We start from the raw sequence: 25,035 nt of genomic DNA, 5'->3' as shown, positions 1-25,035 counted from the left end.
TCCCCCCTCCCTTAAAAAAATCTAAAGTTTCTAACCATTTTATCTTTCACAAGACATGACCAATTCTGTTACATAGCATGGCAGACATGCATTCTAGACCAGTGAAAAAAATGGAGTGTGGTTATCAACGCAACGATTTTACTAAAGTAGGTAGACTTCTTTCAGATCCTATACCTCTCTGTCAGTAAATAAATATACTATAGATGAATGAATCACAGATGTGTTGTCTGTGATAACTTCTAATTTTAGCTCTGGGTAATGCACACTAACCTATTCCCCTACCCACAACCTGGCTTAAACATTTTTAAGATTTTTGTACCATACACCTGAGCCTAAAGCACACTTTTCCCTACCATCCAAATGCAGTGATCTGAACATCATTATAATCCACAGTCACAGTATCCCAATATATGCATGAAACCAACAATGTTACTGATGTAGCCAACACATCATACTGATCATTGATTATGCCAAGCATTTTCAATGGCAACAGCAGTACAATGCATGTGTGCCACTCAAGGGCACCATTCAACTTTAAAAAAAAAAAGCCAACAAAAAATATGGAACATGCGCATTATTTAAGGTGTGAAAATCTGATGATGCAACATGTTAATACTGAGAACATCATTAACATCCTCCCATAGTTTATTACAAAACTTGATGCTTCTCAAGTTGAGAATTTAATTACTAGATGATATTACAATACTTTTTAAGACAGCCTAAAATTCTTTTGAGCCTTTAAATTGTTTTTCTCAGCTAATAAATAGATCTATAAGGCAAATTATTCTGATTTTGGCACCTCAGTAATCATATATTCTTTATGCATTAAATAAAACCAATATTTTTAAGCACTGCAAGGATTTAGATATATATAAATCCACAAAGTTCACATCAAAATTTTAACAAAAAACTTCAAGAAAATAATCAAAATAAGATGTTCAAGTAAAAGGGTAGTTGGGCCAATTATAAAAAGAGAATCCTGCATAAAGAATAAAATAACCATTATCTAAATTTTAGAGAAAATAAACTGAACTGAATTTAAGTGTTCTTCTCAACTATCACAAAAAAAATTAATTTTAATGGTACTTAAATAATAAAAAGGGCTATTTCCTGCCCACACAGTGTTTTTTTATTAAAAAAAAAAAAAAAGCAGAAACATGGCCAATACACGTCACTTTACATTAAATATTTAATCGGAATACAGAATTCTATAATTCTGATTTTACTGCATAAGCCAGTAAAATACAGACATGTATAATAAATGTCAAAATTTATTTAGGAAAAAAGGTTACACTCACAACCAATTAAAAGTTTAGGTGCTTTAAAAATTTTTGCCAACTCCACTGATGGAAACTAGACTTTCTAAAAGACAGTTATCAAAGCAGCATTAACATATTTACATTTCCATGTTTCTGCAATACACCTAATCAGTAATGAATAACTACAAAACCTCCAAAACAAAACAAAAATCCAACAAAATGAATAAAGTAACAAATATGAAAAAAAAGAGAAAAATCAACTTATACCCTCTTCTGATCAAAAAGAGGGGAGGGGAAAGAATCACCAAAGTCTGCAAATTTAGCTTTCAAAACACTAAGGAAAATAATATATGCTGACTAAAAAATAAAAATTTGGTGGAGTGTGGAGACAATCACTAGAATGATCAGGAGGGTGGTATGTGTGGTGAAAGGCATGACACTGTTGTTACAACAGCCAACCACAGCACAAAAATTAGTGCATGACCAGAAAAAAAAAATAGGGTGCTGCTCTACAATACACATACATAAACCCATACCTAGTGTGCATACTCTTCCGCAAACTATGCATCTGGTTTCTTCTAGAAACAAGAACAATTAAAACTTCAATTTTGCTTTGGACACATTAATTATGCAGCATTATAATACAATATTGTTTGCCCCAGCTAAAGTATGAAATGAGACCTTATTGTAATCCACTGTCTTAATGCCGATTAGTTATAAAAATATATATTAACCCCCTTCTTCATGCAAATTCACCAGCTGAATTATGTTGAAACTATGCAACCACGTGTATGAATGCATGCTTGCACCTTAATTACACAGGGTTCCCAGGGACAGGGATGGTGCTAAGTAAGGACCTTATAAGGACCTTATAAGGACCTTTCATGCATTCGTAAGGACCTAAGTGACAGTCATCAATGCTTAAGTTTTTCTCTTGTATGGTCGGAAAGATGTATTATTTATGAATCTGTGGTCTTCTCTATGTTCTCAAATACATGTATTTCTAGTAATAAATAATCAAAGAGTTAATTTTGATGCCTGTCTGCCATATTTAGATTAGATAACTTAAAAAGTGTCCTTAGCGCGCTGATAACATACACCGTTAATGTTCCAAGTTTTCTAGAAATCTAAGTAATAATAATTGCAAAACCTGAAAGCCATTCTTTGGTGTAATACAAAAGTCAGTTCATGTCTCTCTCTCGCACACACACTCTAACGGGAAGAGAGAGAGAGAAATAGAGCTATGCACAGTAGTACTAGAAGATCAAGGTTCAAGAAAGAGTAAGTTTTTAAAGACCTTTTGAAAAAAGAGTGTTTTTGCGAATACGGAAGGGCAACTAGTGTTGTACAGATGTGTAGACCAAATATGCGGCGAAAAATCGTCGGTATTTTGCGCCAAAGTTGACTCCGAAAATAAATTTGTGGTAATATTTTATCGATATAAGGACTTGTAAGGGTCACAGAGAAAATGTAAGGACCTGTGTGAGAATTTGTAAGGACCGCATGGCAAATATAAGGACTTATAAGGCCTTACGGCGAGAATTCAATATGTAAGGACTTATAAGGACCTTGTAAGGACCTGGGAACCCTGATTACAGTAGACTTCTTAAGGTCAGAGAGAGACAGAGTTGTGACATCTGGACATCTTGTAAGCAAATGTCCCATATACTAACTACATATGCAAATGTGATACTACATTCATCTAAAGCAGGGATGCCCAACCTACGGCCCGCGGGCCATATTCGGCCTGCGACGCGGTGCCATCCGGCCCGCGAAACTTCTGCCCACAGTGCAGGAAATCGGCATGCTAGTGATAAAAAAAAAAGACCTTAAAAAAAAAAAGAACGAAAAAAAAAGGGAAGAAGAAGTATTTATCCCTACGTATGGGGCATCTCTCAATTTTTTTTTTCAATGGACGAACATTTCGATTCAGTGCTCCGACTTGGTGTCTCTACGATGCAGCCAGACATTCCAAAGTTGGTTTCGGGTAAACAACTTCAAATATCCCACTAATTACTACATAATTAACGGCAAGTACAACTTGTTTCTAATAAAAATGGCATCTGCTCTATTACTTTTTTTTTTGTTTGAGGTGAAGCGGCCCGTGACACTCTTGTCGGAAATGTGTATGGCCCGCAGGCCGAAAAAGGTTGGGCATCACTGATCTAAAGCAATTAAAACTACATTTGGTGAGGGAATTTGTATCCCCTTTAATACACAACTGTTGATAATTAACCCTTTGTAAACTCTTGGGATCACACTTATTATTTATGCATAAAATCATAACTTTCCCCAACAAAAATTAATAAATTGCACATACTGAAAAATATTTCCATATTTGCAGCTTGATATAACTGGCTAATCTATATTTATATCATAAAACTACTGGTGCTACAAAGGCTCACAACAATTTCCTCTCTCTCTACAATATTTCTCAGAATGCCAGATGTTTTACAAAGCAACTGACTTGTTGCATCCACATTGGAATTTCTGTGTTACTTCAGTCTGGGAACATCTACATCACTGTTCTGGTGAAAATGTTTACTGCTGACTATCAAGTTAAAGTCGTCAATTTTGTAAACTATTCTAATGGTGTAAAGTACTGCTTCAATATTTGTGACCTGAAGATGCCATTCTTTTTTTTTTCCTAGCTTGTTATGAAGGCAATTCTTGTAGAAAAGTAATGGGAGATGAACTTTCAACAATACCTATTTTGTGCATGTGTTTTTTACTCGTCTTGTGGTGCACAATTTTCTTTTTTTGTGAATGTATGACCTTAACTGTAGGACTGCTGTTAATGCTGCTAAGTCAAGTTTTAGAATTCTCAAATTAAATCCATCATTTCTGAAAGATCATATAGAAATGTAATGAAACAGATCTTAAAAAAAGTGGGAGGGGGTAGGGTTTGTGGTAGCCACAATATCACATCACAAATAAAAAAAAATCATATCTACATGTTGCACCTCATTCCTCTCCCCCAAAAATATAGAAAAATTGTGTAAGGGAAAACAGCTCTGCAACATCCACAACCCACTATAGCAACTAGGTTATAAGACCTGTACTCCACCTTTTGCTACCAAAAATCAACAAGCTTAGTCAGCAGCAATCATCACATACACTACAGGTAGCTGCAGTGCAAATACAGCATTTCAAATGCCAAGCAGTCAGCAATCAACTCCACAGGAAATTCTGTAAAGAATGAGGAGCCGTGGAGGGACTCTCTTTCAACAAGTATTAAAGCTAAGAGGTACAATGCAACCTAAAATCACACAGAGCTATGGTCATACTAAAATGAAACATGAAATTTTTGTGGTTGAAGGCAAGTGACTCAAAAGCACATTTTTTACCCATACCTCTTTGTGCTGGTACTGGTTGTCGTGGTGAGAGAATGGCGAGGGACACGCTTAACACTGCCGTTGGAGTGGTTGTTGGACAGGACGGAGGTGGAGGAGACTTTGGAGGACTTGAGAGGAGAGACAGCACACTGGGCACTTTTGGAACCAGAAGAACGCAGGGGCTGGGTGGTAGTGCGCTTGTGACCCTTACCGTCTTCTACACTGCAGGCAGTTTAAGGCCAAGGGCAGAGGGTGAAACAAAAGGGTACAAAGCTTGTAATTTTATGAGTGGCCATCAGGGCTGGAAATGTCTTTAACTTTATGATATTGTGCTTCATCAAGATTTCCAAACTCTTTCTACTTTAAAAGGTGCCAAGACATATAGAAGTTTTGCGCAGAAGTTTACTAGTATAATATTGTTAAAAGGGACCACTCCACCCAACTTAAAAAAAAAAAGCCTGTTAAACAGCTATTTTCTACAGAAAAAAAACTACACTACAGCAACATTTGAAGAGAAAAAACCCATGCATGTTTAAATAAACTGAAGATTTTGTATGGTTGTTTTTTTTTAACTTTTATTGACATTAAACCTTGCAAAATGGAAGTAGAAAGTTTGAATGTAAAAATAAAGAATTCAGTGTAATGACATGCTTTATGTAACCTTCTGCTGCAAAAAAGGGAATGCAAATTTCAAGCCCTGATGCCAGCTCATGCATGCTGTCTGTTAAAAGGACGAAAATAAGCACTGCTACATCAAATGACTATGTATCTGTCATCTGAATTTATTCAAATTAATCACTTGATGTCTCATAATTTTTGAAACTCCAGCTGTCCCATCTCTTTAAAGTGAAAGGTGGTCAGATAAAGAAGTTTTAAACGCATGCAAGTATAAACTGATAACTTTGGCATGGAAATAAGAAAATCAGATGAGAATGGCAAAAAAGACTTTTAAATCTCTGTTAATTTCTCTTTCACTACTTTATTTTATTATTATTTATTCCACGTTGATCAGACTGAATTACAAAATACCTCACTATAGGTGTAATATTCTAGAAGTCTAACACACCTGCTTGAATGCTAATGTATCTTTAAAAAAATAAGCAACTTTGAAAAAAACAAAAACAAGCATAAGCGAAACAGCTTCTGAAGAAGTGCTTGGATCATGACTAGAAAGCAGCATTGCAATTAATCTGAAGCACTAAAGTTTACAACAGTATTTCTAGCAACCACACCAAGCATGACATTGGTACAAAGGTACCTTGGCACTCAACCACAATCCGTTCTGAAGGCTGGTCAAGTGCTGAACACTCCCCACCCCCACACCATAAGACGTAATGTAAATGTATTTAAAATGTGTTCTTGGTATCAACCAGCAGATAACTACCTTGTATTACTCGTAGTATTTTATAGTATACGTGTTTCTAGCCCTGTTTTTAACTTATCCACTCCAGTAATAATTTCAACATTGCTTCCATTACTTTGAGACCTTTGCTTTGTTACTGCTTTTACTCCTTTCACCACATCAGCTGTTTTAATTATTACTGTTGATATACCCTAAAGCATCATGGGTAAGCACACACACCCTCTCACCCATACACACACAAAGAGCACATTCCGGGATTTAAAAAAAAATTGAAAGCCACTATAAGCATGAGACATTACCACTCTTTGTGATCTATAATTTGTGATCACTAATTCATGTTTACAGTTAGTTAGGTCACTTTCTAAAACAATGTCTATAAACTTATTTGTCAACCTAGCAAAGGTGAGTTTTAAAATTTTGAGGGAAATAATTTAAAGATAACAATAAATAAATAGTGAAAATCTAATAACCACAAAATGTTTAGCAACTGTGACTGATGTATGACTAACCCCTAGTTCCTATGCTTCAGTCTTATGTTAAGGTATGTCAAGTCACCCATCTACACTTGTGAATGAGACAAAATGCAAGTTTACAATTCTGAAACTGTCAACACAATAACTTAAGAATGTAAAGCTGTGCACAAAAAAAGGCCATGCACAAATGTGTTCAGTATTTAAACACAGATTTCAAAATAAACAAGAATGCTCAGACAATTAAAAATTGTATACAAACTGACATATAGGTCACACACATACATGACTTGTGTAAACGACAAGTTACATGGTATTGTGTGTTTGCATTGACATATGTTGAACAAGTTTCCATGGTGTTCTCCAAAATAGAACAGGGCTGAGGAACATATAAAGTGGGCAAAAGTTAAGATGCTAATCACAGATTAATCAAAAGCTGCTGCAGTGACAAACTGAGATGTAGTTTAAAGTTCTGGCACAAAAACAAAAATGCTGAAAGTACAAGCAAACAAGAGGAGCAGTAAAAGTCAACCAATATTCTCTACTAAGATGCTCGTTTGCAGTACTGAGAGGAACTAATCAGAAACATCTGAATAAATACGACAAAAGATGGCCAAGTACTTCACTAACTAGCATCACATCAAACCACAATGTCAGGTGGGTTGTGGAAAAACATGCAATCATACAGCAGGCACTGGGCATATTTCACTGGGCTTATTGTGAATATATGCACACACATGCACAAGGGAAGGGGTGCTGTGCCGTGAACTTAAACTAACTTTGGAAATATGATCTGAAGAACAGATGGTACTTAACACTTGCATAAGGAATACTCTACATTCCAGTAAGTGCACATGCCTGCATTTTCTCCCCTCTTTGATATGACCAATATAGTCAACTCATTCAACAAAAATTGCACAACAAAAGCACTCATTTCAGTAGGTTCCACATTGCTCAGGTTCCTTGAAGTGTTTACATTGACTAAATTTTTTTTTCTTTTGGTAACTTTTTATCAGGAAAAGAATTATCTCAAACACTTAATCAGTTCTCTAAAGAGTCACTTCCAAACATCCTGTTAAAGGAAATACAGCCAAAGAAAAGAAGCAAATGTCTTATTCTTAGGTTTTCAGCCACATTAATTATTAAACACCAGTAGGTCAAGATGAAAAGGATGTTGTAGCATCATTTGAAGAGGGGCATTGATCAAAAGTTGACTGTGCAATGACAATGGCATGCAAATTTCAAATAAAAACAATCTTTTGGTGCTTAAATTATTGTTTAAAAGTAGCTTTTTATTGATGTGTATAGATACTTTTGTTTCACAAGTTACAAAATGTGTTGTTCTGGAGAAAAGATAACCCATCATGTAAAATAATGCCAATGAGTGAAACTAATCCTAGCCCCAACAGCAATACTGCTGTAATCAGGTTAAGAAACTAATTCTGGTCCTTTCATACATCATTAAAACCATTGTACACAACCCAAAGAACTAAAGTCTACAGAAGTTTGTTCTGTGACACCATCTTCCTGTGAAAAGTCACAATGAAAATGGAAACTAAGTGCATCTACAAGAACATGCAAGAGTAGACAGTATATGACAGAAGCATACTGATGACATAAGAAATGAGGGATGTAAAGCATGAGTGCAACAAATGTCATAAAAATCTTTTTCATGTTCTGACCAGAGTGTGCTCTACAGAGGAATGAAATTTATAACATGAAGAAAGGAAGTAAATTCTTAATTTTATAAATCTCTGCCATCAGCTGTCAACTTTTAACCACATTTTCATGCAGGGCAGTCAGATCTATATGCCACATGCAGATACAGCAAACGGCAAGCTCAAAGCAGCATTTCCCTTCCTCATCATGCTCTCTAAAATCAAGGGCAATGACTGGCTCAAAGCAGTAGACACGAATTGCACAAATCAACTCCTGTTATGTGTGTAACGTACACTTTTTAAAAAAGTACAGAGCATCAATCTTTTCCAGTTTCTGCCTTAATGGGAACGCACTGCATTTGTGAACACAAACTCTTATACTATCTGTAATACTGAGAACTTACCTATCTCTCTGGTATGCATGCATATATTCACATGTGTTCGCGTGCACTGTATGTCAGTTTTAAGGGATTGATTATACTACGTCTCATCAAAAGATTCTTCTGATGTCCATTCTTCTTCACATTTTTTAACAAAATGTTCTTTGACTAGTATGCATTTTAACAGCTTATTGGCTGCATCATTTAACATAAATCCACAGCTGCTCAAGTTTGAGTTTAGACAAAGCTGAAAATTTATTGAAGTGGGCTCTGATGATTCAGGTATTCCTAAACTGACACTTAGTACATTTCAGAGGGCAAATGAAAAGCTAGGGTGAAAGAAGGCATAAAGTTTAGCAAAATATGCTGAAAAAGAGGTTGGAATGATTTTACTTCTAGTTTGACAGGAGTTATAAAGCAACTGTGGATCCAAATTCACAGAGTCAAGATGGCACCAAATAAGGTATGGTGTTCAGTGACATGCAAAATTTAAACAAAATAAAAAGGGAGTTACTGATCATAAAATGAGTTTACTAATATGATAGCCGCCATACATTTGTAGGAAAGACAACGATTCAAATAGATTCATTTAGTAAATTTATTATTACAAATACTTAGCATTCTAGGACTTAAAAGTGCTAGAAATAAAATTCACTGAACACCATGTTGTGCCAAAGAGATATCAGTAAAGATACATGCGGCGTGCCACAACAAAAAACAAACAATAGATACATTGGCACATTCATCATTGTTATGCAGCAAAAAAATAAATAAGTTAAAAAAATCAGTTATGCTTTGTCTCTTTATCTTTTATGTTTACATTGGTTTGCATCCCACCAGCAATTAATGAAGTTTGTAACAAATCAAATTTGTTAACTTGTTCACTTTCAATTAAAGCTTGTCCAATCCATGAACACACAACAGCCAACCAAAAGTTTGATTTGCCTGTTTGATAACTGTCTACTTACACAGAGACCGTGCCTGTAGTTGCTGAGCGAGGGTGCTTCCGCAGCAGCTTGAGCTGGTTGAGTTTGTCACCCTGAGTTTCCACATCTGAGCTACGTGTGATGGGAGGGTCATAGATCTGCAACAGGATCACAGGTACACCTCAATGTACAGGTAGGCATCACGTCAATGCAAATTATATAACCACACTAATTCAGAACACCTTTCAAAACTTAAAAACAGCTCCCCTTCCTGTCTGGTTGCCCTGCATATAATGAATCTCATTTTTATCCCCAACTTTAAAACAACCTTTGCTGTTAAATGTCACTGTATTGCTATGGAAGCATTCATTATAAGGGAATTCTAAGCAAACATTTTTTTTATTTTATTTTTCTTGCAGGATATGTCTAATAAGACTGAATAGAAAAAATAATGTGCAGCATAATTTCTAGGGAAGCAAATCATAAGACATCTCTCTGTTTGTCACAGCAAAGCCACTCACTCAAAAAACACTTCTGCGATAGCTGAGATGGGTTGGGAGCTAAGACAATTGTCAAAGTTCTACAAATGAATGCTTATACAAATGCTCACATTGTCGTAAGAGCTAAATCGGTTGTCATTCTCGATTGCATCATGGATCCGCATATCATCTACACTGGACAGAAGATTAGACACACTATGGTGACGCTCTCGTTGGCGTTCTTTGAAGTCAGCTTTATGTTTAGCACGATACAAATCCCCTTGCATCCATAGCCAAGCCTGTTTCCTGTAACCAATATATCATAAGATCATCATAAAAACAAAAACATAGAGTTTAAATACAAAATATTAGGGGAAATTGCTCTAAAAACACAAACATCTATAGAGGTTAGAAAACTTGAAAGATGAACAAACAGGGTTCCCAGGGATCAGGGATGGTGCCAAAAAAGGACCTTAAAAGTACCTTTCATGCATTCGTAAGGACCTAAGTGACAGTCATCAATGCTTAAGTTTTTCTCTTGTGTGGTCGGAAAGATGTATTATTTATGAATCTGTGGTCTTCTCTATGTTCTCAAATACATGTATTTCTAGTAATAAATAATCAAAGAGTTAATTTTGATGCCTGTCTGCCATATTTAGATTAGATAACTTAAAAAGTGTCCTTAGCGCGCTGATAACATACATCGTTAATGTTCCAAGTTTTCTAGAAATCTAAGTAATAATAATTGCAAAACCTGAAAGCCATTCTTTGGTGTAATACAAAAGTCAGTTCACGTGTCTCTCTCTCGCACACACACTCTAATGGGAAGAGAGAGATAGAAATAGAGCTATGCACAGTAGTACTAGAAGATCAAAGTTCAAGAAAGAGTAAGTTTCTAAAGAACTTTTGAAAAAAAGAGCGTTTTTTGCGAATACGGAAGGGCAACTAGTGTTGTACAGATGTGTAGACCAAACATTTTCTTGTGACTACAAGGAATGCCAAGGATTGGAGGATCAGATGAGGAATGAAAAGAGTGTGATCCTAATGCTAAACCAAAGATGGAATGAGTCGAAACTGTCAAGCATTACAGCCCATTTATTTTTAACCTTGAGATATTATTTAAGCATTCTTATTACACATACATGTAACACATGCAAACATATACATAAACAGCATGATATACTAATACACATAAGATTAAGATTACAAAATGACAAAGCAATCCATCTACTATAAGCAAAAGTTTCATTGATGAAATTCAATTCTTTGTCACCCCTACAGCTTTACCAATACTAAACAATACAATTTCTTTACACAACCTAATTTCCTCTAAATAGTTCTGGTTTTTTAACATGTTCCATAGCATACATGTACAGAATTGTGCAGGCTTATTTAAACTGAAATAAACATTAATTCTGAATGTCACAATTCAACACCTTTTAATTTCTTCCTGTAATCTATCAATGTCTGACTGAATCTTTGTTATCTCCTTCTTCTTGTCTTTGGCTAACAAACGCATGTTGTTAGATCTTTCAATAAGTGAAAAACTTTTTTGCTCTTCAGCCTGGAAACTATGTCTGTCAGCCAGTTCCAGCAGGTGTCGTTCTTCGGCACTGGTGGTCTTTAGCCTTTTTGTGAGTATTACCAGCTCATCTCCTAATCTCTTTCTGTGGACCTGCTTTTCTTCTGTTTCCTTCTGCTGCTTCTGCTCAGAGAGGTAACGTTCATACCTGCCATAGGCACTAGAAGCGGATATCATCAGTGGTTTGGAGATCTCAACATTTTCCACCCCTCCCACACTGTGAATATGATCAAGAATTACTCTGCGTGCTTTTAGTGCAGTCTGGCTAAGATTGTCAGCTACTGTTTCTTTGTTGAATGAAAATCCTCTTTCCACTGTAGCTTGACCATGAGAGAGTAGGAGTAACTGTCTGACAACAGACCACAACACCTGAAACTCTGCTTTTCCAGCAAGGGCATCATAAAACCAACTATCCAGTCTTTGTGTCATAGGGTCAAAAGCCTTACTACCACTCACCTGCAGAACTGTCAAGAAAATTACGGAACTCTGACAATACCTTGTCACAAGTCACATCATCAAACCTTTTCACACCTTGGCAATACAACAAAACCTTTTTCATTTTTTGTATTGATTTGTCTTTTTCCCCCATGGTCTTTGGGTTTAAGAAAGTTATGTTTCTCACTAGGGTGTACTTCAGTGGAGATTTATCCTGCAATTTTAGAACAACTGCTTTCAAAAAATCTCTGCATTCAGCTCTGAAGGCCATGAGAGTTCCATCGTTTACTGATGACTGTTTCTTAGCTACAGCCAGTAGTCTATCAACCCTGAAGCCAAGTTCGATCATGCTCAGATTGACATGGTTAGAACTGTTGCATATATCAACCTGCACAAGTTGGAGGGCAGTTTCACATTTATTAAGTACATTTGACTTGATAAATTTGTGCATCAGATTTTTCATGTAAGTCTAAACAAAGGAAAGGAAGAAGAGGCTGATCAGCTTGGTATTTTCGGTTCAAGTATACTGGCAATTAAACTAAAGAAAGCCAGACGACATGAAAGCAAAGGGGTAGATAAGACTCCAGCTTTTACAATATCAAAAGATTTGTTCTTTGGCAATGTTATTTTTTTCTCCATTGCAGCTTTGACAAATTTTTCCAAGTATGGAAGCATAACAATTGCTTTTTCAGCAACAGAATTGTTTTCAAGCCATCGGTGAGCACAGAACTTGGCTGGAAAAGATGTGGAACCAGTTACTTTTATATAATCTTCTCTTCTGGCTGGGCTGTCTCTGAACAAGATATAAGCAGATGTAAGAAATGACTCAAGCTCCCATTGAGAAGCCTCGCACCCACGCCTAAATGCATTGTGCATAACATGGAGTCCACAGCTGCCCACATTTAACAAACCAACATTGTGATTGGTAATCATGTCGTTATTAATTTTCTCAAGAAGGTTTAGGTTTACAGAAGGTCCATCCATAGAAATTTGAAGTAAATTAGCTTGCTTGAAGTTTGATTCGCTAATTACCTTACTGAACTTTTGTTGAAGGTCTATGGCCGCGGAATGACCCAAAATTCCGAGGTCAGGTAATGAGTCCTTACAGCATTGTCACTCCAGTAACGAACATGGAAATCCAGCTGTTTAGTTTGAGTCTTATGGTTAGAAGATTCATCAAACAAAAGAACATACTCAGGCGACGAATTTACACAGTCCAGAAGCAATTTCGAAAAGTGAGGAGCAAGCCCAAATGAAGTTAGATAACTGGCTTTTGTTTGACCGCACTTAAATTCTGCAGCTACTTGGCTGTCTGGGAACATAAGTCGAAACAGTTCAGCAGACTTTTCAGCAGATCTGAAACTGTAGTGTGATTCCACAATCTTGAGAGTCCACAGGATCTCTGCCTTCAATCGTTCATTGCTCATCACGAAACCTATTCAAAGAAAACATTTAAGTTACCATTATGTCTGTAAACATTATGTTCTGTCTGAATAAAAGACAGGTTTCAAAAAGCAATAATTAATGACATGATAATATAAATAATACTAAACTAAGTTAAAGTATAAAGATGGCAGCATAGTTGAAAATGAAAGTTATTTTTCAGCTAACTGATTTAGCTTTAATGTTAAATTGTTTGATTTTAAAAATCCAAAAAATAATGTATTTGCTGGTAAAATAGGATAATAAGCATACATTATTAATTATACTTTCTTTTTAATCTTTCCTGATCAGATGCCAAAAATTCAGATCAATTTTCTGCAGCAAAGCTGTAGTAAGATTCGTGATTGTATAAAACTCTATTTGTAGTTCGAATCATGAGAAAATGAAAATCTCAACTTTTTAATTTAAATAATTCTTTGCTATTTACTGATCTTTAAGCTATTGGCTTCACCGTAAATTAGACGATAGGCTTAATAAAGAGTGGAAAAAAACCGCAAAATGTTATGCACGCTTTAATTTAATGTGTTTTTCTAAGTACCCACATCGTTAACTAAATGAATCGCTAAAGATAAATAATTGTCAACTTACTGGACACACTTGCAGAGCTGGTCGGTGCCGTCTGATTTTGAGCGGGCTGTGGATGTTCTCGATGACGAAAGTAATCAGTTACACAAAAGCGCGCATCTTTCAGAAATACTTTTATTTGCCTTTGGTGTCTTTCGGTAACCATGTGCTGTTTCAGAACACTTTCGCCCATTGATGAAAGATTCAGAGATATTTTGCAGGCAGCACATCGTGCCAAATGTTTATTGCTCGAGTCTTTTATTAACCAATCTTTATACTTGTCTTCCTTTAGCCACTTCTCCTGAAAAGAGCACTTCCCCGGCATCTTTCAAATTGTTAAGCAGACAAAGAAATGTGGTCGACACGACGAGAGTGAACTCGCGAAAGGCCGAAACGGACGTTCCCGCTGCGAGCGAGACTGGGTAGTCATGTGATTAAAATAGCAATGCAGCGAAAAATCGTCGGTATTTTGCGCCAAAGTCTACTCCGGAAATAAATTTGTTGTAATATTTTATCGATAAAAGGACTTAAAAGGGTCACAGAGAAAATGTAAGGACCTGTGTGAGAATTTGAAAGGACCGCATGGCAAATAAAAGGACTTAAAAGGCCTTTTGGCGAAAATTCAATATAAAAGGACTTAAAAGGACCTTGCAAGGACCTGGGAACCCTGACAAAATATTTAACATAATCCATGTAATGACATATTTTATATACAACAAAAAATCTGTCTATATAAAATATGTCAAGTCATACATAATGGTAATAATTCTAGAGTACAGCTAACATAAAATCTTATATTCATTACTATTTAAAGATGCCTTGTCTATGATAAATTGAATTTATTTGATTAACTTAAATGAGTAAAATTAGTTAAACGCAAAGAACTGCTGGCCTTATCCTAAAATTTCCAGCTTAGAGGAACTGATGACATCTTTGCTTTTAATTCAAAATACCTTATCTACACACTAATATCTATGGTCTACGTACACACATCTGCAACAGCTTCCACACCCAAACAATAAAACGTAAATGAAAGTTTCTATTCAATTGCATCTCACACTCCCATTTCCTAACCCTCTAACACAGCAGATATAGTTTCATTCCCCTAAAACATAATTTCCTAACATGACTAGGCTTCAGCATTCTCAAAACCTTTTCTCCACTACCCATGCCCATTAATATATGCTAGAATTCCATTCATCTAGCTTATGAGAAGATGTGTGTCACACTACTGTTCCTACTCTTCCAAGAAGTTCTGCTGAGGACCAATGATCGATCCTGGACGACAAATACGACACCAGGCAATAGCCTCTGCGGCAGTGAACTTGTAGTGCTTCATGATGTAGCAACCAATTAGTGTTCCCGTGCGACCCAGACCAGCTGAAAACAGCAAAGTCTGCGAATGTCATGGTTACTCTCTGTACCAGAAAACAGAAATGAAGACATAGAAGCCAGCACCTAGTGCACAGCTAAAGCCTTACTGCAGTAAACAGAGACAAAGATCTGGGGACAAACAGGAATGCACTAACAATTTAGTGCTCTTTTGTGCACTGTATTTCTCTGAGCTTTTCTACATTATTGAACTTGCCACAGATAAGCATGACAAACTAGCTCAGTCAATAATGTAATTATTTGGGGGCAATTTTGTCAAAGCAAAAAAAAAAAAAAATCACTGCATGAAAAATTTCATTGCAATTGTGAAATCAGTACTAAATTATTATAGCAAAAATAAATGTTAAAATAAATGAATACAAGTGAACTCATTAAAAAAAATAGTGATAATTTTTTTTCTCAAAAAGGCACACAAAAAAAATCCAGGATTAAGTCATATATTGTTATTGTATTATCAACCTACCGCTTCATTGATTAAAAATGGATGAAACTTTCAAACAATGATGTAGCAGTTCTCTCACCAAAGCTACTGACAATATCTGTCACCTCTTGAATTTGTGTTAAGACTGCTTAAAACACACCTTTGCAGTGAACAGCAACAGCACCATCTGAATTTTCAGCCAGCTCCAAGAATTGACGGACAATCACATCAGTGGGGACACTCCCATCCACAAAGAACAGATCGTAATGGTCAAAGCCTGCATCCTTGAAACGTCTGGCATCATAAATTTTTTTGTTTAGACGAACAATGGCTGCCACCTTATGTTTTCGGAAATACGGAAAGTAGGCCTCTGGTGCATGCAGTGGGTACCCTGCAAAGTATAGTTCTGGTCTTAGATACAGCATCAATGAAGCAAAATGACCATATGTGAACTATTCCTGTCACTAAAACAATAACATACGGTCACCAACTTTTTAGCTTATGTGCGGCAGAATGGTGAAGTTTTCTCAACTTCTCCTGCCACCTATCAAACATCGAAACCTGCAAACGTGCATTTAAAACACATTTGTTCCATGAGCATTGCTCCTGACAGTTTACATAATGCTAGTCCATCTGGTAAACATTTCTCTCACTTCAATGACATCTAAGGGCTTGTCTGACTGCCTGTCTCCCTCGGCAGATTAATGTAATTAACTCTAAGTTGTCACCGTTTGTTACCCATTCCTGTCTGTGTCTCCTTTATCTATAATATCTCTGTCTGTACTGTTGTTTATCCATCCATTCCATCATATGCTGTCCATGTCTTCTTTTTGTCTCAAATGCTGAGAACATATTCCTTTATGAGCATGATCACATGCTACATAAATTGCTTATTATTCAGACAACTAAAGACATTGTATCCAACAATTCTTGACATTACTCCTTACTGATGTTCATTTTTGCTGCCTTGTGACCCTTTCAACTATGATTAATAACAAATTCATTCATTCATCCCCTGACTGGAATCAGATGAAAAATACTGGTCTTGTGGTACTAATCAATGGAGGGAACAACTGGACAAATGCAGTGGCTGGCAGGGCTGACTGCCTGGTCCTGCATAGAATGGTCAGTCCTCTTCTTTACACTGCTAACATAGTTCTTTCTCTATCCTGCAGCTGGTTTTTCTGCCTTAGTTTGTACCACAGAGCAACAAAAGCTCTCCATTTTTACCACATGGTGTGGTGTAAGGAAGTGGAACAGAACTCACTAATATGGTGCAGTAGGTACTTATTTGCTTCTTAAAAAATTGTATTTTTATTAAAATTTTACTTACCATTTTCAATCTTTGATTTAGGATGAGGCCCACAAAAAGCCAGAAATTTACCTGGCACAATCCAGTTGAAATCACCATTTTCTACTTTCTGAAATGCAAATGGTTATAAACAAATGTAAAGTCTGACATCAAGTCATCATCACACAACAGTAATGGTGACCATAGTTAAAAGTCATGTCAATCATGCAGAAAAAAAGGAAAAAATTTATCTTCAGATTTGTAATTTCTGCAATTTAGAGATAGCTTTTTAAAACTATGTATACCAGTATGTGAATTTGAGAACCAAGAATTACTCCAAAACTGTACATTAATGAGTAATATTGGGCAGGAAACCAGGGGAAGTAAACAGGTAATCATGAATCTCCTAAAAGACAGGAAGCTATAGAAGCTTACTGTAAACAAAGTAGACTAAAAGGCTGGGCGCATTTAACATCATATCTATTGTATTCATCCCAAAGGAATTTTTTTTTCTAAATTAAACTTTATTTTTGTTGTACCAACTCAAATGCATGTAAAATATTATTTAAATACCCAACATAGCAATCAATCATATTTACATTAGGCAACACTTATTACTGGTTTCTTTTCAAGACTTTTGTCAATTTCTTCTCACTTGATTATTCATAACTTATCAACAAATAAACAAAAACTTCAACTAGAACTTTTTTCAAATAAAGAATCTTACTTTTTATTTTTATTCAAACTTATAAAGAAGACCAAAATTAAAGGACTGAAAAGGAAGCTGAAAACAAAATTTTTAAGTTAAAAAGTTGCTCCAGAATGGTTAGGTTGCACCTACTGAGTACTGAATCAAAACACATCAGTTCCCTACAAGTCTTTTGAATTGACACATGGTCATTTCTACAAGTGTAATGTCCAAGAAACCAACATAATGTTCTATACATAAATCAAGCAAAGAAATACTATCACACTGCTATCTGATACCAAATGTAAACTAGCACTGTCCTTTACTAGAACAGCATCACCTATATGATTTCCTACATTTCCTACCAAATATTGCACAGCATTAAACATATAAAAAATGCTTGATGCTATGTGTTTAGTAAAGGTTTCTCACCTCATAATGTTCATACTCATCCACATCAAATGTTTCAAAATTAAAGAAACCATTTGATAGTGCCTGTATCAGAAACGAGGAGTATTTTTAATAAAAAGGATTTCAAGCACATGCATGAATTGCTAAGAGATTCACCCTCAAGATTACATTTGGTATTTACTATTTGCCACATTTTAATTTCAACACACAAATAAAGTTGGCTGGTTAAAGCATCTGCTATACATGTTAACATAAACAACTGGATCTTAGGAGCACCAACTATTCGCCATTACACAAATGAAACAATATTTTTTTCTCTTTTTTAAATAGAGATTTTTACAAGATACACTGCATAACATCATCTTAAACTTCCATAATAATAAGTTAAATAACCACATTAGTAATAATTCTTTTACTTTGCTAAGACCATGTAGACAGTCTAGAAGAGTAAGGTTGTAAGAACATGGCCCAAATGATGCATCCCTGAAACAACCAGAAACAAACATCTTATGCAAACTCAAAAATGTCAAGTATCAGCATTTACCTGCGCAATGTAATCACATTTATTTCAATTGCTCCTAAGCCCATGCTATCACCTATTGAAGTAATTTATGCTTTCCCAACCCCTCTCCTTCTCCCCCCTTCCTCTGTCCATATGTCTTTGTCTTAGCAAGTGAGACTTGTTGGTAGGCTGCAGTTAGTTGGTATTCAAACTCCCATTGTCCAACTGACCACTATAAATGGTGGTACATGTCAAATAAAGATGCATATGTACATAAGTAGGCGCATATTGTGCACTAATCAGAAACGTGACCTCAATCCCATCATGTACTGATTTTAGAACCAGGCTGTATCATGTTATTCAGTGATTTTAATCTTCTTGCTGTGCGCTTTAAGATGTCGCTGTCTCCTTTGCTCCTTATACAATTTTCTCCAACAGATACAAAACAAAAATTTTTTATTTTGCTCAGTGGTTTTATTATAACTGTTGCTTATTTCATGTTATGCTGACATTGTAAAATTACTGTATTACTTTTAAATGCAGTTTTGCTCAGCAGACAAAAACTTTATTTTTTATTTAAAGGTAATGTTTTATAAGGGGGCTGCCAAAAACTGGGTCCACTGGCGAGATGTTGCTGTGGCCCTATAATCCTCAAGGAATAACAAGGAATAAACAAATAATTTTGTAACATGAAAAGACAATTACGCCAATTAAAATACTACTTTTTAAATGCTTATGGATAAGCAGAAGATACCACATTACTTCATCCTGGTTTCCTTTTAAGTAATATTGTTCCCTACCTCCCCCACCACAACCTTCCCTCTTTACAAACAGTGAAAGGCGTCAACAAAAAATGTCATTCTAATGCCTCCATGGTGCTGAACAGGTAGATAAATTCTCTTTCGTCTCATAATAGCCAGGAGTGTGAAGGAAGACTGGCAGAAGGCCAACTGTCCTACTTTTCCACAACTTTTCTCACCCCCCCAACCCCAATCCTTTTTTCCTTTTGAATGCAGCCAGGACTGTACCACTGCACAAGACCTAAGCTGCCTACACATATGGTAGACATGAATACCTCCTCCCCTTCTCCCTCCAAAAATAAACTTTGCTAGGAGTCTGGCATGGAGGCCACATATCAACATGTAATGACCTTGCCCAATGACAGGAAAACTTTGCAGAGGGTCAAAGGGTCACGTAAAAGTTGCAACTTTACAAAATTTACATTTGGAAGGCATAGCTAAGTCATATGCCTTGGCCCTAGCCAAGAATGCTACATACAATGAGTCTTCTTTATTTGGCTATCGTGTGTTTTAAAATGTGGTCAAGAATTGTGTCAGGGTCCCACTTTTTTTCATGGTTGCAGCAGCAGTTAGGAGACTATACTGCTTCACAGCTCTTAAGAAGACTAGCATGCAGGAGTTTCAAAGTAGTAGTTCCAACTATTAAAAATATATATATATCACACAAGTAAATGCAGTCCACTTCTAATGACTTATATTACAAAAAAAGTTTAAAACTTGTCTCAATTTATTTTAAGTTATTTGACTTTAAACCAGTGGAATGGAAAAAAAAAAAACAATGGTAAAACTAAGATGATGTTAAGTAGCATAACACATCAGAATATGAAAACCTACGCTTTTTTCAAGCAGAAGGCAGGCAACAAGACTTTTCTACTGTGTCAAACTTAAGGTAAGTCATGGCTTAAAAAATGAAATTCAAAGACTTACATATCTTTTTTGTTTTTATGTTATTAATTTTGCCCTTGAGTAAAACTCAAAAAAAAAAAAAATTGTATTTACACCTTATGCATGATTAGCTATATTTTCCAAAGCAAGTTTTCCAATGAGTAGAAACATGGTAGTGATTTTTCTTTTCTTTGCTACTGGGTTTAAGTCTGACTTATTTTGTACATCTTCACCACAAATTCTTCAACCACCTCAATGAAAATCATTGTTCCAATTAGATAATAAATGATAAGCATTTATGAAACTGACCTGTGAACTGCGTTGCTTTATACATTAACAGAATGACACCCAAAAAGTGGCTCATTTCTGAGCATAAAATTTTGAATTTTTTTCAAAGCAAGCAAAACCATTAACCCTTATAAAAAAAAGCTTCTTTTATCAGGCAATGTCAGTTGACAGACCTGAGTTTATCATTAAGATCATAAAATAAGGCACAGATCACAACCTTTTACATCCGTGGCTGCACCTTGAAAAACAAATAGCTAAAAAGAAGTCTTTTCTGTTTTTTGCTTAAATGAAAAACTTAAATCCTTGATTTTGATTTATGCCATTTATACAATTTGGATATCCAGGAAAGTTTTCCAAATGCAACTTCTTCCCCATTCTGTTCTTATTCTTTGGATCTAATATTTACATTCAAAGCAAAAAGGAAAAGAACAGTCCTGTCCAAAATAGTCACGTTCGTGAAGGCATCAATAATGATGATAGGATATACCAGTAGCTTCAGATATCAAAATTCAGAAAATGTTAAGGACTGTAAGCATGTAAACAAATGATCAACACTAGAAAGAGCTTAAAAACATTAAGGACTTGACATGCCACTGAGGGGTTTTAGATTAAAAACTCTCCCACAGGCCCTGCCAATTCATGTATGCTTTCCTTCTAGAGAATATTTATATCCTGACTTTCATGTCAAGCTTGTCTTACCTGAAAGGTAGAAAAGGTGGGTTGGACCCCGCAACAAGAGGTTTGTAGGCTTCCTCTGGTGTCTTTTTTAAGTAGATTATCTAAAAGAAAATTTATAAGGGTATAAAACCACTGTTGACGTTTTTTCAGCTGTTACACCTTTATATTAGTAAACAACCAAAGACTGACTCTTATCCAATTTCTCAAAAGTGGATGAAGTTATGGCAAAAAAAATCTAAAAAACCCAATTTTAGTTTTTACAAATCAAACTAGAGAAACTAAGCTGATGGTACTTGTGACAGCATTCAAGACACCATATCACTAACATTTTCCAACCTCTTGTGATTACATAAGTAAAACATTACTCACAGCATATGAGGCTATCAAAAATGCAGCATTGGCTCTTTTTCTAGCATCAAAACTTGTATAGTGGACAATTCTCTTTTTGGCCAAAGAGAAGGACTGCAACAAAACCCCAATTAATGATTACCCTTCTTCTTATAAAGTTTAAATAGATCAAGGCAACTTGAAACTATCTAAAAGTTACAAGACCCTGAATTCCCCATTTCCTCATCTTTAAGCTGAAGTTAAGCATGTAAACTGATGTTATTAAATAAATGGAGAATGGAAAAATGATGTCAGTTCATACGCAAGGACAATGACTTTAAGTTTCCTTCCTTATTCCCATTCTGGTACATGTACTTAGCACAATGAGATACAAGTAAATGCATACCATTTAAGGGCTTCAGGAAACTTACTTATCTAGAACACAGACTGACAACCTATTTGTTCTGGTGTAAGCCAACGTGCATGTATACATGCACAAGCACACACATTCATGTGTGTTTTCACTCATACTGTGCCAAAGACTCAATGGGAAAAAAATTGACACCTATAAGATTAGTTCACTGACAGGCAAATCCTAAAAATTCTGAAAACATCAAAGGCACAACTAAATAACATAAAATTAAGCACAAAGGTGTAAAATACATCCAGTTTAAAATTAGTCTTTGCTTGTCTCCAAAAACAAACAAAAAACTCCTAGCAAACTTGAAAAACTTTTGCACAAACCTAGATCTCCACTATCATTATCTTTCTCGCTGACAAATTAATGCATCAAAACATACACAGTAACCACCAGCTCAAAACCAAAACACGTGCAGCTTTGTGAATGGACTATCACCTGATATATCAGAGGCTGTGAAATATCACTCATGAACATAACACAGCTGGAAGTAAACAAGTCATTAAGATTTCCAACATGCACTATCTGTGGGGAGCGGTGGGGGGAAATTAACAGGCTAGAGTGAAACAGCTTGGATTTCCAACTACAAACAATGTATTACAAATAATAAGTCAACAAATGACTCAAAAGGCAGTTGTTTCAATATCACCCTTATCAGTCAGTGATAAAACCTGCACAGATTAAAACTACACCAGTTCTCCAGGTAAGTCACAAAAATTATTAATTGTTGATGCTCAGACTTGGTGGCTACTCTGGCTGCTATGCCAATGTGTATGTTTTGTGATATATCATCAACTGCCTACAATGTGTGTTCATTACATGCTGTCAGCAATAAATAAACCACCATTATTATATGACCATCCTTTTTTTCTCAATCATATGAGGAAAATAAAATAAATATATAAATAAAAGTTAATAAAAATATTCAATGCTTTGAAAAGACTAGTTTATGCTAGACAACAAATTTTAACATTAAAAAGGTACTCCTAAGGTGAATAGTCTAGACCTGTAATTTGGATCAGTTTACTAACATTACTGATTATCTGCTAGATATACTTTATTAATATCTGAACTTAAAATTAGTGTTAACTTTAGATATACAGAAGTTTTTCTACAAAAAGCATAGGAAAATATCTTTAAATACAATCCATTTTTTTCACAGAGCAACAATTACAGCACTCAGAGAATTATAATAATGCTAACTTATAACTTTCAACAACAGGCTTCTCAAAATTTTTCTTAGATCTTTCCTTTCCACTATCTCTCAACTCACACTATCCCAAAGCATGTTTTGCTTAGTTAAACTTCTCCAAACATGTATTTTTCTACTTAAAAAGAAACTACTGGCTGCACACACAAATCTAAATTTTCTTTTAAAATGCACCATACCTTCAACTTCTTGTTAACTTTACAACAGTAGCGGTATAGATTTGCAAGGTTCAATGGTCCAAAATCTGCATAGAAGCTGAAAATATATAAACAAAGATTATTCTCTTTATTTTTAGAGATATGCTTCCAGCAATAGCCCATTAGTGTCACTGGAAATCTTTAAGAATTATTGCACACATGGAAATGGTAACTTTAAAATAAATCTGTGATGTACAAATTGTTTTATCTTTCAGATATGAACTCTTTTTAAACCATCAAGGCACTTATAACAGACGATGTGATAGTAAAAGTAGAACATACTTGTACAAGGGGTCGGTGAGAGTGTTTGTATGTGAGAGTGACAGATAGAAACAAGGACAGATAACCTGCATTACCCATGGATCTAACAGTATTCTGCACTAGAACATCTGATAAGGAAATGGGCTTATCTGGAAATATGACTGTAGGAATTAAAAACACACTGTTTATTCCTTACATCAAGTACTCTTGAGCGTATAACTTCCGTTTTCTTTACACTTTCTGGTCACTCAGTAACAGTAACGCTTCATATGCCCTCACAAAAGTTATTTAAAAATAGAGCCCAAAACTGGGTTATCTTTTTTTTTTTATCAATGCCTACAAATGTACATCCTCTTCTTGCTGGCAATTCTACATTCACATCGTGCACTACATCCATGTATAAGGTATACACAACAACTACTGAAATTCACATCATTTGTTTGATCACAATCAAATCATAAAAGCTCTATGTTGCTACTTGTTGCAATTATGTAAAAGATCAACTCAGGAAAAGCATGTGGTGTTTCTGAAACCTGGAGAAGCCAGCGGAATTCATTCAAAGATGTAATTTAGTTCTTGTAACTGTTAGGATTTTCTAAATATGAACTTCCTAACAATAAAAATAAAAAAGTTCTTAAGGAATCCCATGATATGAACCAACTAACACACTGCTCTCTGCTTGCATAAGCAGCACCTCAGCTACAACTGTTACCGACTTTTAGCATCGACACCTAGCTCATCCTATTTGAATTAAAATTGACACATTGAACTTTGTATGAGCATGTTCTGATTACAGCTAAATTTGGATTAGCAGAACATGCACTGAAGTGATAAGCATTTATAAATCATGTATAATAATTTCTGACATACTTACTTTTCATAAACCAATTCATCATCGGTACTGAAGTAATGAGTGTGGGCAGTAGACTTGGGCCGAGTACGCAATGTTGCAAAGTACAATCGTTCTGAAATAAAATAAAAACGCTAAAATGAAATGCACATTTTGGAAATAAGATATTTTATTTAAATAAAAATGTTGTCACTTATACTAAGGCTGTATTAGTCATTTAGTGTAAAGGTAAATCAGTAGCTAAGAACTAAAGATCTTGAGCCCTATAAAGAAAAAATGACAAAAACCTGTTTATTATTTATAAAATACAAGAAACATCAATAAACATGGCATTTAATGCGTAAAATAATTGAGGATAATTATAAACAAAATGACATAGGCAGATGTCTGCGATAACAAATCTGATTTACTTGCCATCTGTGTACAAATTAAACTTATTCTTGAAATATATATATAATTCATTTATTGGCAGTCTCACGCTGATGTGAACCATTTAAGCTTTACAGCCAAAAATAAAAACGC

The 25,035-nt window shown here is 35.3% G+C and overlaps 1 protein-coding gene across 8 annotated transcripts in view; it reads right to left on the bottom strand.

Moving 5' to 3' along the window:
• The window catches only part of LOC112573217 (dual specificity protein phosphatase CDC14AB-like), a 35,689-nt gene that overhangs the window by 9,801 nt on the left and 853 nt on the right, over positions 1 to 25,035 (bottom strand). For 4 of the 8 annotated variants that reach the window (XR_003101186.1, XM_025253375.1, XM_025253374.1 and 1 more), the window contains exons 2-14: positions 24,538 to 24,628; positions 23,385 to 23,460; positions 21,620 to 21,712; positions 21,272 to 21,351; positions 18,514 to 18,580; positions 18,119 to 18,181; positions 17,041 to 17,128; positions 15,868 to 16,098; positions 15,136 to 15,274; positions 10,002 to 10,176; positions 9,434 to 9,549; positions 4,613 to 4,816; positions 1,796 to 1,837 (exon numbers count right to left, since the gene is read on the bottom strand). Coding sequence is in view for 7 of the 8 variants with exons in the window: in XM_025253375.1 (XP_025109160.1) it covers positions 1,796 to 1,837; positions 4,613 to 4,816; positions 9,434 to 9,549; positions 10,002 to 10,176; positions 15,136 to 15,274; positions 15,868 to 16,098; positions 17,041 to 17,128; positions 18,119 to 18,181; positions 18,514 to 18,580; positions 21,272 to 21,351; positions 21,620 to 21,712; positions 23,385 to 23,460; positions 24,538 to 24,628 (1,465 nt within the window). In the remaining variant the exon portion in view is untranslated. The remainder of the gene's footprint in view (positions 1 to 1,795; positions 1,838 to 4,612; positions 4,817 to 9,433; positions 9,550 to 10,001; positions 10,177 to 15,135; positions 15,275 to 15,867; positions 16,099 to 17,040; positions 17,129 to 18,118; positions 18,182 to 18,513; positions 18,581 to 21,271; positions 21,352 to 21,619; positions 21,713 to 23,384; positions 23,461 to 24,537; positions 24,629 to 25,035) is intronic. The other 4 variants (XM_025253376.1, XM_025253378.1, XM_025253379.1 and 1 more) reach the window with 2 other exon arrangements.

The sequence above is a fragment of the Pomacea canaliculata genome, linkage group LG10 (assembly GCF_003073045.1).
Source record: "Pomacea canaliculata isolate SZHN2017 linkage group LG10, ASM307304v1, whole genome shotgun sequence".
Taxonomy (NCBI): Eukaryota; Metazoa; Mollusca; class Gastropoda; order Architaenioglossa; family Ampullariidae; genus Pomacea; species Pomacea canaliculata.
This window is presented reverse-complemented; position numbering and strand designations above follow the sequence as displayed.